The 14,787-nt window shown below is 35.3% G+C and overlaps 1 protein-coding gene across 4 annotated transcripts in view; it reads left to right on the top strand.

The window, feature by feature from the left end:
* The window catches only part of SGCG (sarcoglycan gamma), a 104,089-nt gene that overhangs the window by 57,256 nt on the left and 32,046 nt on the right, over nt 1-14,787 (top strand). For all 4 annotated transcript variants that reach the window (XM_051780905.1, XM_051780903.1, XM_051780904.1 and 1 more), the window contains 2 exons: nt 2,761-2,862; nt 7,051-7,138. In XM_051780905.1, the coding sequence (XP_051636865.1) occupies nt 2,761-2,862; nt 7,051-7,138 (190 nt within the window). The remainder of the gene's footprint in view (nt 1-2,760; nt 2,863-7,050; nt 7,139-14,787) is intronic.

The following is a 14,787-nucleotide window of genomic DNA, read 5'->3' as shown; positions in this document are numbered from 1 at the left end:
TTCTAAGGGCCACATGCCTGCAGCAGCAGACCTACATTGTCATATTATTGGGAGATAAATCCCAAATAAATCATCTGATGCTCTTTCAATTCCCTATGTCATAGACAGCATGCAGCTTAGCTACCTGAGAGCAAGTCACTATGACTGCAAGGGCCCTAAAGCTTCATCTGCTTGTTTTCGCTCCTAATAGTCCACAGTCTGCGTTTAGAGTCTGAGAGAATGATAACACATCCAAGATGGTCCTTCCATCCAGATGTTCCATAACACAATATGTCTTGGACTCTGTAGTGGTGGCTATTTATTTCAGGTGGTTTGGAGCATCCCTGTGTAAGTAGCTCACTGAATAGCTGTCAAATGTCTTTTAGACTAGGATTTCTCAATCAAGGAGGCTTTTGATGAGCTTTTATGAGGCTTGAATCCATTCAGAGCTTGAATTTTTGTAGAAGGCCTTGTCTCTGTTTCTACAAGCACTTACCTGCTTGGGAGCATTTTGAAATTATTAAAAAGCCTGTACTGTGGATAAAGACATCCTGTTGCTTCAATTAGAATATGCCTAGCAGTTCTGAAATGAAAACTGGTCACACCTTTGTGAACACTAATGCTAAATTGCATCTTTGGTGCATAAGAATTTGGCAGGTGCCAGCAGTTTCCACACTAATCAACTCCTTGCAGCAATAACAAAATCTGCTTACTGTCTTACAGAGATGCCATTTCATCCTTCTCTTCTGTACAGCTGAGTCCCTGCCTCACTTAGGACTTTGAGTAATTAGAAAATGTGAGTCGCAGCTATGGGTACAACACCGTGTTACAGCTCAGGGCCAGCACACTCATGCAGTGACAGTCACCAGCATCAGGATAACCAGAATCCAAATTTGCCGTGCATCTGCTATGTTTAATGAAGCACTTTTTTTTCTCCCACCCTTATCAATATCTTGTTGTATAAGTGCATCAAAGTCTACATGTCACTGATGTTTGGACCCCTTAATCAAGTCAATAGAAATATTTTTATTCAATTATTTGAATAGGAACAGAATCAAATCTTTGAAACTGAAAGCACTAGTTTGTTTATCACTGAGGAAGTCACAATAAATAATATTTGGCTTCTCCTAAATGGTAATATAAGAAGCAGAGTGATTGTTGAGAGAACATATGTATAACTATTGGGCTCTGCCTATTCAAGGAACTTAGCACTGAATCTCAGTGCATTAAGGTGGTTGTTTATCCTAGGTACTTTTAAAAGCTTCGCAATGGGGTAGAATTTAGAAGTTGTGTCTACTTCCGCTGAAAAAAGTCCACACATTATATATTTTGAAGCAGTAAAATATTTGACCCTGAAAAACAGATTCCATAAATAACTATCCTGAAAGCCTCTTTCCTGAAACAAATCCTTGCTGAGGAAGAATTGCAGTTGTACTTTTCAGTGGAGTGAGTGAATATTTCTTACCTCATGGAATTTAAGCAAAGCTTGTTTCTTTGTCTCTTTTCAAGCCTGCTCAAAAAAAAATAGCTCTGGTTTTTCTTTGAAAGCTGGTTTGACATGTTATTTAGCATTGTGTATAGATATAATACATAATCTGATTAGACAGATCATATATTTAAAAAGAATTACAGTCTCTTCAAGTTATAACTTTTATCGGTGGTAAGCATAATTCATTAGATGAACAGGTTATTAATGTATCATCAGTAGCCTACTATGTATCTTTTCTGCTTATGTGGAGAGCAACATGAAAACTATTTTGGGTGGGAATACTTTTTGGATTTATTGTTTTTTATTTAGCCCTCCCACTTACTCTTTGTAGTTTGGGGCAGTTGGCTTGAAATATTTTCACATGTGGCCAAGCTGAAAAGCTACACTTTTTTTGTCATGTTTTCTGTCACTTTTTATGGCAGGGAAAGGGGTGAATCCTTTACAAATTAGCTAAATACCTGTAAAATACCTTGCAGCTGAAGCCTGGAAGTCCTCAGATGTACTTACTGAAGTAATTCCTCACTCGTTTTTCACATTATCAGTAATATGATAATGATGAAAGAAAGTAAAAAGAATGAAATAAGGTATCAACTGGAAAGCACAATTGGGCAGAACTCAGGAGGGAGTGACTAAGAGAGAAAGACAAAGGTACAAAATCTAAGAAGGAAATGATAGAGAAAAAGGTACATGATAATGTGAGAGAGAGAGCCTTGACCTACAATTAGAGGAGAAAAAACCTAAACCAATAGATTAAAAATTAATTAAAAAGAAGGAGGTAGTTACTGAAAAGGGAAGCAAATAAAAATCTCTCTTTGCCTCTTCAGTAGACTTAGAAGTATTACATTCTTTGTAAAATATATTATTGATAAATAAACCTTGAGATGTTAATATAAGATTTGTTTTACGTAAGTACTTATATGTAGAAGTTTATTGTTCATGACATTTTTAGAAGGCGAGTACAAAAGCTATTTCAGCACAGCAGATACAGATGTACTTCTTTTTAAGGTAATGACTGTAATACTCTATTCCTGCCCACTGCCCCCTCCCTCTGCCAAAAAAAAAAGGAAAAATAATCACCAAGTTTAATAACTTCTTGAAACATGCAGTTTCTCAAAAAAAAATTACTCATGGAAGAAATAAGGAATTCTTAAAATTTTGAACGAATTACTATTTGTATCCTTATCAAGAGACTGGAGGCAGGCAGCTCTAGAAGTGTTTAATTTGTGAAAAAAACACAGAATAAATACAGTAACAGTAAAAAAATGTGCATAATTCTTCCATCTTCTCCTTAGACTGGAATGGGACACCTGCGTGTTACAAAAGAAGGTCTTCGTCTGGAAGGGGAATCTGAATTCTTATTCCCTCTTTATGCCAAAGAAATCCATTCTAGAGTGGTAAGCGGATAATCTTTCAGTAATGCTATATACCCACATAATTCTGCATATTTTACAAGGTCAATGTTGCTATGGCAGATATTGCAATGGTGCTATGTTGCAATGATGCTATGGCATTTATCTCTTAGACACGTGATAAGCAGTAGCTCAAAAAGGATTTATGAAGATTGTCATATATAAGTAATGCTAAAAATTTAAGAGTGTGTGGAAAGATTTTCATCATTTTTACTGAGATTATTTTAAAACATAGGCTTCTCTATTAAACTGTTTGTTTTGTTTATTCTTCCACTACAGAATAGCTTCAGTATCTCTAAAATTAGTGGACCCCATTGGAAAAGTTATGATTTCTCTAATAAATTCAGGTTTTGTCACTTCTAGCACAATGCTATCAAACGTATGATATGTTTGTATATTTGTGTACATAAGGTCTACAAGTCTAAATGGAAAGATTTAAGATTTAGTCTTGTTTACACAGACAGAAAAGTTTGGTTTGTTATTATTGTTGAGGTAAAAAAAGGAATAACATAATCAAAGAAAATACAAACAGATTGACTTTAAAATGTTACCAAGAATGGGAATGTTATGAAAGATTTGTGTGGCAGTAGTAGGTTTAGAAAAACAAAGAGAGAATCTGAATTGTTTTTTAATTATCCAGGGGGACTCTGAAACTTATTCCAGTGATTTTTTTTTTAGAGGGTTATCTGCCTCTGGCCAGTAAAATGAATATTTTTCAGATCTACTGACCATAATCTAAACTCTCACAAAATAAAGCCTTGTTTTATGAACATTATCAGCAACCAATGGACATTTCATTCAATAAAGTACTATTCAGTGACAGTAAAAGCCAAATATGATTCTTTCATATCTTCAAATGAGAAGAAATAGCCATTTTTCTGAACCTACAGAAAAACCGTTTGTATTGCTACAGCAAGAGAAAATGTAAATAAATATTTCAGAATGAGGTTGTTAAAATACTTGATTACTAGAATTTAAGTAATGCCAATATATTTTACTTGTATTAAGCCTTTCTTTTTCTCTTTTTCTGCAACAAGTATTTCCAGTATCAGGAACAGCTCTTAATTAAGACAGTGAAATTCCATTACTGAATCTGTATTTCCATTTTATTTCTTATGCTATTCTGCTTGACAGGCAGTGGGAAAACTATTTATGTGCTTAAATGAATTTCCCTTGAGGTTGTTTATCAGTAAGACATGTAACTTTGTAAGACCAGCATAGCTAATACTTAAGAACTCTCTCTACTCCCAAACATTGTTATGCAACATTAAGCTACCATTTGTGCTCTCTTAATATTCCTTTCAGCTCTTAATACATTTAGTACAACGTCGGAAGAAAGAGGTGTGGCAGCATCTAATATAAGCTTAGCTGGCTAATGACCCATCATGATCATTAGTAGTATGCATTAGTTAGAGCCTTCAGGCTACTGCTTGTCTTGGCCCACTGATAGTTCATCAGAGGTTTTCTGTTTGTTTGTTTCCTTGCTTTTTTAAATATTTAAACTCTCTAGAGGCTTAATTGCCTGTAGCTTGATCTCCTGGGTGCAATCTATATATTTATTCTCGTAAAGTTACTTATTTGTTATGCTTTCTTTTTCTAAGTTTGTCTTAGAGAATTGGGCCCGTCACAGCTATCATAGGACCTTTCTCCCTTTCCTTAATAGTTTTCTCCTTGCAGTCTCCTAACAGCTTTTCTCACCTAATGAGGTCTTCAAAGTGCTAAGAAAATATGTAGCAGAAAATCTACTTGCTGTGCATCATCTCTGGAGCCTATTATAACTTTATGCCTTCATTATGAGTCCAAGACAGAGTTGTAGACAACACCATTGCATCTTTGATAATACATTTTCAAGGAAAGATAAAAGATGAGGGTTTTTTAAATATGTTACTAGATTTTAATTAGTCAAAACCACATATGTGGCAGCTACAGGTCTAGAATACAGTTTATTCGCACTTACATTTGATATTACAAATTACTAACTTATTTTTTAAATCAACTAGTGTTGATCAAATAAATGTAGTAAAGATGCCCAGATTTGTGGGTCATTTAGACATCTACTTAAAGGTACTATGTTTACCCAATCTCCAGTCTTTGTTGACCTTCTTTTTCCACTTCATACTAACTTGTTACCATTAATGTTCATTCTAACACATGGCTTAACTTTTTCGTAAGACATTTTCGTTATTTTCATTAGTTTTGTTAGCTTTCACTTTTTCCTGATATAATTTACAAAATGAGATTCTTTCATTTTGCTCACTTAGTGACTTCTTTTGAGAGAGTCTGTCTTCCTGCTTGTAAGATACTGGGGTTTTGGTTTTTTAAAAAAGTGTAAGTTTGCCTGCAAACTCTGTATGGCCTCTACCACTGTTACTAGATAAGTGTTTGTACTAAAATTCATCATGTAAAATGTGTTCAAAATTCTGAGGTTATCTCATACTCTTAAATATTAAATTACAATGAGAACATGACTTGGGAGTTATTTTCAGGGGTTAGCCCTTCAAGGTGCCACATAGGCTCTCTTCTCCAGGAAAAGTACCAGAAGCCATAGCTGTGAAAGAGACTGATCTTTAACAATATTACAGTAATTACAAACTCATTTATCTAGGAATGAGTATCTCCTCTGAGGTCACAAGCAGGCAGCTTGCTAATACCCTCTTCATATCATGTATTCCCTGATAATTTGGCAGCTGAGACCTGCTTAGGCACTCTTATCAGTTACTAAGTTCTTGTCCTTCAGACAAAAACGTGCTTTAGTATGAAAGCACCTGTACTGCAAAAAACTTCCTCCCATCTTTTAAAGTCTACCAGTGTATCTGCAATTTGTTGATCCACATGAGCATGATCAGACCTTCTTGCCCCAGATGATTTTCTAATAGTTAAGGTCAATTAAAGACAGTGGCCACTATGATCCCCCTGAAAATCAGCTGCATTTAAAGATAATTCAGGTGATAAATTAAATAAAAACATAAGAAGAACCCACTCTGTGCCTTCCTCACAAAATTTTGGGATGTTTCTAAATGCCCCCTTCGAATACCCCATAGCAAGGTCTCTTGCTATGAACCACTTTCATTACTGTCTGTATATCTAATTTGGTGGGGCACAGTGAGCAGCTAGGTCTTTCAAAACAGTTGTTCGTCTGCTGTTCAAGACAAGGAGTACCTTAGGGAGGTTCCAACAGGCCTGAAGTACAGATAGTTAGAGTGCAAGGTCTGGGAATAAGTAATGGAAATGGTACATCACCTGGGAGGAGTTCAACAAGCACAACAACAAGCCATGAGTTAACACAGCGGGATGTTTTGGCATTGGTGAAGTAATTCCATTCTGGCTGCAGTCTAAGAATGACATGAAATTTTGAATTGCCTACAATAGCTACTGTGGATTGTAGTGCTTGGCATGAATGAAGATACCAATTACACCTGCTTGGCATACCCTGGCTTCCTTCAGTAGCACAGAATGATGGGTAGGCATGAGGCTCTGGTTGTTCAGCAAATGCCCCAGATCAAGTTGTGATTCAGAGATGTGGACAAGGTGATGCTGTTCATTCCACTGATATGCTTCTGTTATCCTTCAGAGTGGCAGACTGGGGGACAATTTAAGTTAGACGAACAGTCTTATTTGTACTGTCATCTGTTAAAGTCAGCATTGATCTAGTCAACCTGCCACTTCTTCCGTCACTCACTATTGGAACTTCCTTGCCAGGAGAGTCAGTGCCAGGTGCCAAAATTAAGCAACAGCCTAGAGACTGCATGGACCATTGAGGAAACAGAATGCACATGCATGTTTCTCGTCAAGTTAATACAACAGTATGAATTCACGAAGTGGAATGCTCACACTTAATTAAATGGCTATCTTGTAGATCTAGAAGATCCAGTACTTAAGCATTTTTTCCAAAAGCTAAAATGTTAGCAGCCATGTTTGTTGGTCCAGTAACACAGATTTTGTTCACCTGAATTATTCCCTATAATTTTTTTCTTATTTTAAATCTAATATAGTTAAGTAATCAGAAATATCTGCCTGCATTATTTGATGACATTTGTGGATAGTTTTGTAGGTACAAAGATCTTGTGGTGACCGAGTTGATATCAACACTAGACTAAATTTTGAAAATTGTTAACAATTGTAATTATTGTTAATTATGTTCTGCCTAACATGTTTGCTTTCTCTGTATTTCAGGACTCATCACTGCTTCTCCAGTCTACTCACAATGTGACTGTGAATGCTCGCAATTCGAATGGGGAAGTCACAGGCAGATTAAATGTGGGTAAGTCTAAGTGACTATTCCTTGTTCACTGTTCTGGAAACATTGTAATGAATATTTGTAAAGAGCTTTGGGAATATAAAGCATTAAACAGATGATTATTTATTACTGTTATGGCCATATCTGAATAGTCCAGCTGTAGATTGGTAAGTGGCAGCAGTATAGTTTCAATTTCTCATTAGTTTTTTGTATATTTGAAGCTCTTTTTTATTGCAGAGTTATGCAAAGGTCTCTGCAAAAGTTACTTTTTTTTCTTGTGTCAATAGCTATTGATAGTTGCAAATCATTTTGTAAGAAAATGCAACAGGAGAACATGGCTAGAGTTTCTCTGCATTTCCTAGTATTCCAGAGACTAAAACATTTAAGCAGATGTCCTTAAAAAAATTCAAATTCAAAACTCAGAAATGTACCTCGTTTACTATGTATGATAGCAGTAAAATATATTGGTTTACTGAGTGAAATCAGTAGATCTAGACAGATGTGAGAGACCTTGGCAGAAAGAATAAGCAGACCTTACTCCTTAAATCATATTTTTAAGGCAAGAATGGCAACAATGTGTGTCAGATAAAATGGAACTTTTCTTAGCTTTGTTAATATTTTTCAACCTTTATTTGACTTTGGAGAAAAATGTAACAATTTATTAACTCATTTCTTACCAGGTTCTCAGGCAGTAAAGCATAAATTCCCGCTTATTTAACTGTAGGCTAACCTGATATGTTTAAATAGTTTTCTAGACTGGGACCCAGATGAGCATTGATGAGCAACATTTCCATGCTCTTGAAATGATGTAACTTCTTGAAAATTCCTACTTGAAGAATTATCATTTCAATTCATTGAACAGTTTGCAAGCTTCACTATTTTCAAACAAACTGTTTTCAAACAAAAGAAAAAAATAATTTGAAATGTATAAAGGAGCCTGCTATTCCCCTTAAAATATATAATTATACAATAAATCACAATTTGGCCTTTAAATGTTTTCAAATTCCTTTCTTTGTAATTCAGTCTATCATAAAGGTCTGCATGATTTCTCTTAAGAAAATGCCCCTAAATATTTATCAAAACCTGATAGTAGCAGCTATATCTCATTTTGTTCATAATCAAGAGTATGAAATGTACATTTTCATATTATTAGTAAAGTTATTAAATCAGTTTGCAGTAATTAACAATTCAGTGACCATATGATCAAAACCAAACACGCCCATGGTCAAAATTTCTGTGACATGATACATCTGCTATTGAGTTCTGTCTGCTGCATACTGTTTGTGGTTGCCCATCATGAGACCACCATGTGTATCAGCACTGTAGTTGTGTCCTTTGTGCCTAATGACCAGAAGTTATGAGGATGTCCTTTGGGAAGGGCAGACTACAAAGCAGATCACTGACCCCCACACTAATTTGTCCAGCCAGATCCCTGCTGAAGTCTGAGAAAGTTACATGTCAGACAGTAGGTCAAAGGATGAATTGTTTGACAGTGTCCAACCTGCATCACCTAGAGCTGTTGAGAAGGAAAGTCTGCTATAAAGACATCCATAAAAGTTTCGTCCTGTATTTAGTTTAGGCAGTTGTCATATGAGTGGCTCCATCTTTAATAGGTGCTTTTGCATGAAAGTGAAAAAGGTGGCTCTGATTTCTGCTGAACTCAATTCAGTTGTTGTATTTTAATGTACTCATGATACACTGCAGGAACTTTGTCCCAATGCAAATAAGGCACCTCTATATTTCAAGCTGGAAACATGAGATACCTTTGGCAGGTGGAAGGTGTATTGATTATGAGGCAATGCTTCTGCACAAACAGTTAAACTTTGTTGGGGAAAAGAATGTCGGCACTTAATAGTGGTATAAATCAATTGCTTGTTCAGACTTCAGCACCTGTAATGTTACTGAGGTCCATAAATGAGCAGTCTGAGATATTCACCCACAGTATATCTTTCCTGTTAAAAAGAGAACTTCAGTGCTGGAAAGAGTGTGAAGAGTGCATTTTCCTGAAAGAAAAGGTATTTTAGTTGTTGTGCTAGCCCATGAGTATAGATGTTACCTTAGGAAAATGAAACCTGGCAAAAATAACAACAAATCTCAGTCATTGTTTTGGGGTTTTTTTACCCCTTCTCAGTAACTATTTAGTCTTCTTCTGAGAGTGTTAACAAAGAGAAGTACAGAAAGTGAGATGGAATGTGCTGCCTTAAATAAATAGAAAGTTAAAAAGATCTGTTCTATTGGGCTAGAGACATCTAGATTGAAGAAAACATGTAAAATGAAGACATGATAGACAGAGAATGGTCAATACAAATCCATGGTGTAGAATATGGACTGCGGTATTTGGGGAGGAGAGTTCTGCTGGATGGGAAATGTCTCGTCAGTAGTGACTCATTAATACCACCCATATTTAGTATTTTCCCTTTTTATTGGTAGTTAAATTCTGTTTCTCTGCTTTTCTTCACCTGTTTTTTCTGGCTGTATCCTCGTAATATGCAGTTCAGTGTATTTTGTACCTTATGATGTTTTGTTGCTCTTTAACCTTTTCCTCAGGAAAAGCCAAATACTTAGTGTTGTCCTGATGAAAAGTTGCCTGGCTGTGCAGAGAAGCTGTAGCTGGCTTAGACAATATATGAGGAAACCAGTACAAAGGAGGGGAGTGTAGACTGGAGGACCTGCATCTCAAATCTTTTAAAAGTCTTCAGTGTGCAAAGGCAAATCAAATTCAACATGGAAGCAGGAAAGTTCTGACAACACTGGGGCTTGCTCTACAAAAAATACTTAGATAAGAAAGTGAAATAGTGATTTGAGCCTGTGAAATCACAACTACATCAGAAGAAGTACTAAAGCGCATTTGCATATTATTTGAAATATTTGATGTTTAACTAATCTCTCTTGATTGGCAATTCTATTTATTAAATTCATTAATCATTAAGAACTGGTCTTACATGCTGTCTGCTGTAGTTGGTACCATTGTAAATACTAACATAAAATATTACAAATATTAAATCACAGTAATTTTTGACTGATGTATAAGTGTTGGAAGAGCAGTAAAAACTTAATACTTTAAAGAATTTTGTTAATACCTAAATATATGGTCATACAATGTCAACTGGGGTGACAGTCTGTTAAAGTAAATACATAGCTTTATACTTTTAGCCGTTGTCCTTAGTCACTCATAAAATGCAGGTGTGTAAAATGCTGTTCCCGTATAAGGAGTGTGAAAAATAGATGTGTGGCTTATTTACTTCATATGCACAAGCCTTAGCTAAAGAGTTAATGTCCAATTAACTCTTGAGTTAATGTACAATTGCCGGCATCCTGGAATTGTGTCTTAAAACTCTAGTCATCTTATAAATGCAAGTAGTTGCAATTGTGAAGGAGCTGTATAGATAAGTTTGGGATTGTTCTGAGGATGGCAATGTAATAAACCATCACTCATAAGATTATAACAAAAATACCTTTTAACTCATGGAAATTGTGATTCAAATGATCTGTTAAAATAATAAATTACTAAGAATGATTTAAATGCCCAGTCTTACATAGAAGTAATTCACAAGAGAGTTCTGAAACAAATCTTTACTTGACGAGTTTCTGTTAAATTACTCATATGAGGACAACAAGGCACAATATTATGCATTCCCTCATGAATGACAGGTATACTAAAAGGACATCAAAATGTGAGCAACTTCCGACATGAGCACTCCTGTTTTAAAGTTTCTACATGCCTCTCAGTTCATCTGCATGACATACCTCTTGCAGGAGTTATCTGGACATTAGAGCTCTTAAAAAAACATTGCTGTGGATGTTGGGGTTTGGACTGTGTTCTAGAATAAGCTGCTTTCAGAAGCCTCACTGAATGCAAATACTTTTTACTGCTTACCACGAAAAGAACACTTTCAAAATAATAGAGATCATAAATTTAAAAAAACCCAAACCAATTCTGTGTTTTACTCTTTTTTTACTTAAGTATCCTTCTGGATGACAAAAATACCCATTTTGTTTGGATTACTCTTTAAAATCATTTAAAACTCATATATGACCAAAGAAGCTCATATTAAATTCAAGTAAATAACAAAAAAAAATAAAAAAAAAGGAAATAGAACCTTTAATTAAGGGATTAGGGGAAAATTATTGCTATAGCAATATTTCTAGGAGAAATGGGACTTCAAAGGATGGTGGCCAACAGACAGCAAGGAAGGAATCTAAGCAAGGCATAGTTGTAGGAAAATACAGGATTGATAGTCATAGGGAATTAAAAAAGCTGTGGAGAGAGTTGCTTATAAGCAAGACAAGGATATCTGCAGAACAGATAATAATTATTTTCATTAGAATAGCTCCTGTCTTTAAAATTTTGAATAAGATTCAGGTTTCTTTGTCACAGCTTGCTTATCAACCTTCAAAATAATAAGTCATATTATCTGTAATATCTAGAACTTTCTTTAGTAATCCAAGAAAGCTGCTAATTGTCGTCTCCAAGATTCCTGTTCTTACCACTTCAAAGCCTTTTTAAGTCCTAGAATGAAGAAGCAATGTAGCACCTTTGATTTATACCCTGAGCCATAATAAAGCAACTTAGTGTAAAAAGTTGTCAAACTTTTTCAGTAATGAGTGATAATAAATATATTATATATAAAAGAAACACATGAACTAGATAGTCAATTGTCAAATACTTAAGAGCAACATTGGTATCAAACAGTAAATGATGTTTCACCCAAGTAAGCATAGGCTTCTATATACACCCTACCAGCAGATGAATATAATACAGTCAGCTTTTGCAGAGGTATTCCAGTGCTGGATAATAAGGATGTTAATGAAGAGCAGCACATTTCCATTTGTCAGTACTGAAAAGTAGGACCAGTTTTTTTAAGAGATTTATTTTTCAAGGATCATGTAAGGAGGCTTCAACCTACAGAATACCCTAAATTCTGCTTGTAATATATCTTTTTCAGGAAAAAATTAAAAAAAACCAACCAACCAAATGAACAAAAACCACCAAAGGAAAGAGGTTTCCAAAGTTGTGCAAGATCTGTGAGAACAGATTCCAACAGAATAGATTACTGGTCCTCCTCCTTGTTCAATCACTTACACCAAGGAATAGTAACATCAGTAGCTTTGGGTTAGGGGTTCCATTTAAAGTATTTAAAGCTTGAGGAATTTATTTAGATAACTGGATTATGAAGCTGTTCTGCACTGTTAAGCATGAAATCAGCTCCACTCAGAAAGCATGGGAATATGGTGAAAGTCAAAATGGTTTATGCAGTGTGAAAACAGAATTACAATCAATGTTCTGCCTTGAGACTATTTTCATGTCTGTAACATTAATTTGAACAGCTATTGCAAAGAGAGCATTTGTGCTATCCCACCCTGCTTTTTTCAAACAGGAACAACATTCTAAGGAAACAGATCAGTGTCAGTACCTAATATATTGCTTTATTAGAAGTAATTGTCATTTAGAAACTACTACTTTCCAGTGTCAAATAATTTCCGGTTTTCTTATCAGCATTTTAATATTTCATTTTCAAGTGATGATATTTTTTCACCAGAGGCATAAGAGGAAGAAAACAGTGTTAAGGAAGCATGATGATTGTAAGAAGAGTTTGATGTAAGAAGAGTAACTTGTTTTTATAGGGAAAACCCTGAGGTCTGCTTCATAAATTTGACTTACTGACATTGAAAAATCATTTTTCCTTCTTTATTTTTCCAGGAAGTCTTTCACAAAAAATTCAGTTTTTGTCCAAATAAGTTCTTTCTTATCTTTAAGATAAAAGCCAGAACATATTTCTTGAAGATCTTTGTCTGCAGGAAGATGATTATTTGCACAACTTTAATTGCTGTCCAACAGGGTTATAAGAAGGAAAGATACAACATAAGAACAATTAATAGAAAGATAAATTTGAAACTTCATGGAAGTATTTTTGAGGTGATTAAGTCTTCCTATGATCAAGAATTTACAAGATTTGTTCTAAGGGGATTAAATTAGGGATGCTGACTTCCTAAATAAAAAAATTTTAACTGCCAATGAATCTGATCATATCAAGACATACATGCTAGTTTTATTTAAAAGTAAAATCTAGTTGTCAAGCAAAATTTAGAGAATGAGGGGTGGCTGAGAAAAATATCCTACAGACTTTTTAACCTATCCTCTTTTCTAGTTTACTGTTTGAATCCATAGCAGACATTTTCCTGTTCTTTATTAAATGCATATGCTTTTAGTCTTTTGTGAGACCATTTTGTATATCACGTTGCAAAGAATTAAAAGAAACAGCAGAAAAAAAAAAAAGTAATATTCAATTAAAGCTAGCTAAACATATCACCATGAAAACTTATTTGTGAAAAAAATAATTTGGACATTTCATCTACAGTTTAGTATTTAGACTCAAATGAGAAATATTTTCTTCTGAAAAAAAGTACCATTGATGTCTAAGCACCATGAATAGTAGAGTACTTACCATGTGCACACCCTGTCCCCAAATATGATAGTCTTTATGAAGAAATGTATGATAATGTTCACCGTCAGAAGGGCTGATTTAAGCCAGACTAAAAACGTCCTCTAAGAGTTAAAAAGATAGTTACTGTGAGGGTGGTGAGGCATTGAAACAGGTTGCCCAGCGAAGCTGTGGATGCTCATCCCTGGAAGTGCTCAAGGCCAGGGTGAAGGGGGCTTTAAGCAACCTGTTCCAATGAAAGGTGTCCCTGCCCATGGCAGGGGGTTTGGAACTAGACATTCTTTAATGTCCCTTCCAACCCAAACCATTCAATGATTCTATGATAATGTGTATTGCCAACTTGCTTAATTATGACATCACCACAGTTAAGGAAAAATTTAACCTGGCCCAGGGGATTTGAATCCTATGCTGTCACTTCTCTTCTGATGAAGTCTGTAAGAAAAGAACATGAGTCTACAGAGTTTTGCTCTGAAAAAAAAGGCTAATGTTTAGGAAATCCCTTTTTATTTGGAAAATAACCAGTTTGTGGATACCTGTCTCTCATTAGAGAGCAATTACTTGTCTGAATAGCTTCATTCTCTCTTTATTCCAGTGGGATAAAATAATTCAAAATAAGGGAAAAAAGGGAGATTATTAAATATTTTATGACCTTCTCAACTTCCACAGTCTCAGTAAATTTGCAATCCCATGCGTATCTTTGTTCCTATGGTACAGTAATCATTAACATAAGTAATTGGATGATAATTTGAAGATAATAGCTATTGCTAAAGGTGAGGACAGTTTCTGCAACTTCCTTCCCTTAAAGTAGTAAGAATATTGAATTATTGGCATTGATTAATGCTAGAAGGATCTGTAAAGGCTAGGTTAAAATAGCTGACTTTTACTGTGCCTGTAATCTGTGATAGAATTTGGATAATTAAGTACATCTAAAATCCTAATCATTCAAGTGTAACTATCAAATCCCGATGGCAGTTAGTGGCCAAAAAAAGGAGCTAGATCCCTATCTTTTTGCAGCAGGTCTGCAGAAGACTCCCCCATCCTGATGGACTGTTTGAACACGTATCTGCAGTGTACCCTTGTGGCAGCGAGGACTAATTGCACGCTGGGCTACATCATTCCACACCTGGGAGGCCAGGTCTGGAATACAGTTAAGCCCTCTCCAGTGAGCAAACTGTGGAGATGCACACAAGGTGCTGTTAAGATGGTCAGGGAGTGGAAGCATGTGAAGTA

Source organism: Manacus candei, unplaced genomic scaffold, assembly GCF_025592945.1.
Source record: "Manacus candei isolate 608988 ecotype Guabito, Panama unplaced genomic scaffold, ASM2559294v1 h1tg000014l, whole genome shotgun sequence".
In the NCBI taxonomy this organism is placed as follows: domain Eukaryota; kingdom Metazoa; phylum Chordata; class Aves; order Passeriformes; family Pipridae; genus Manacus; species Manacus candei.
This window is presented reverse-complemented; position numbering and strand designations above follow the sequence as displayed.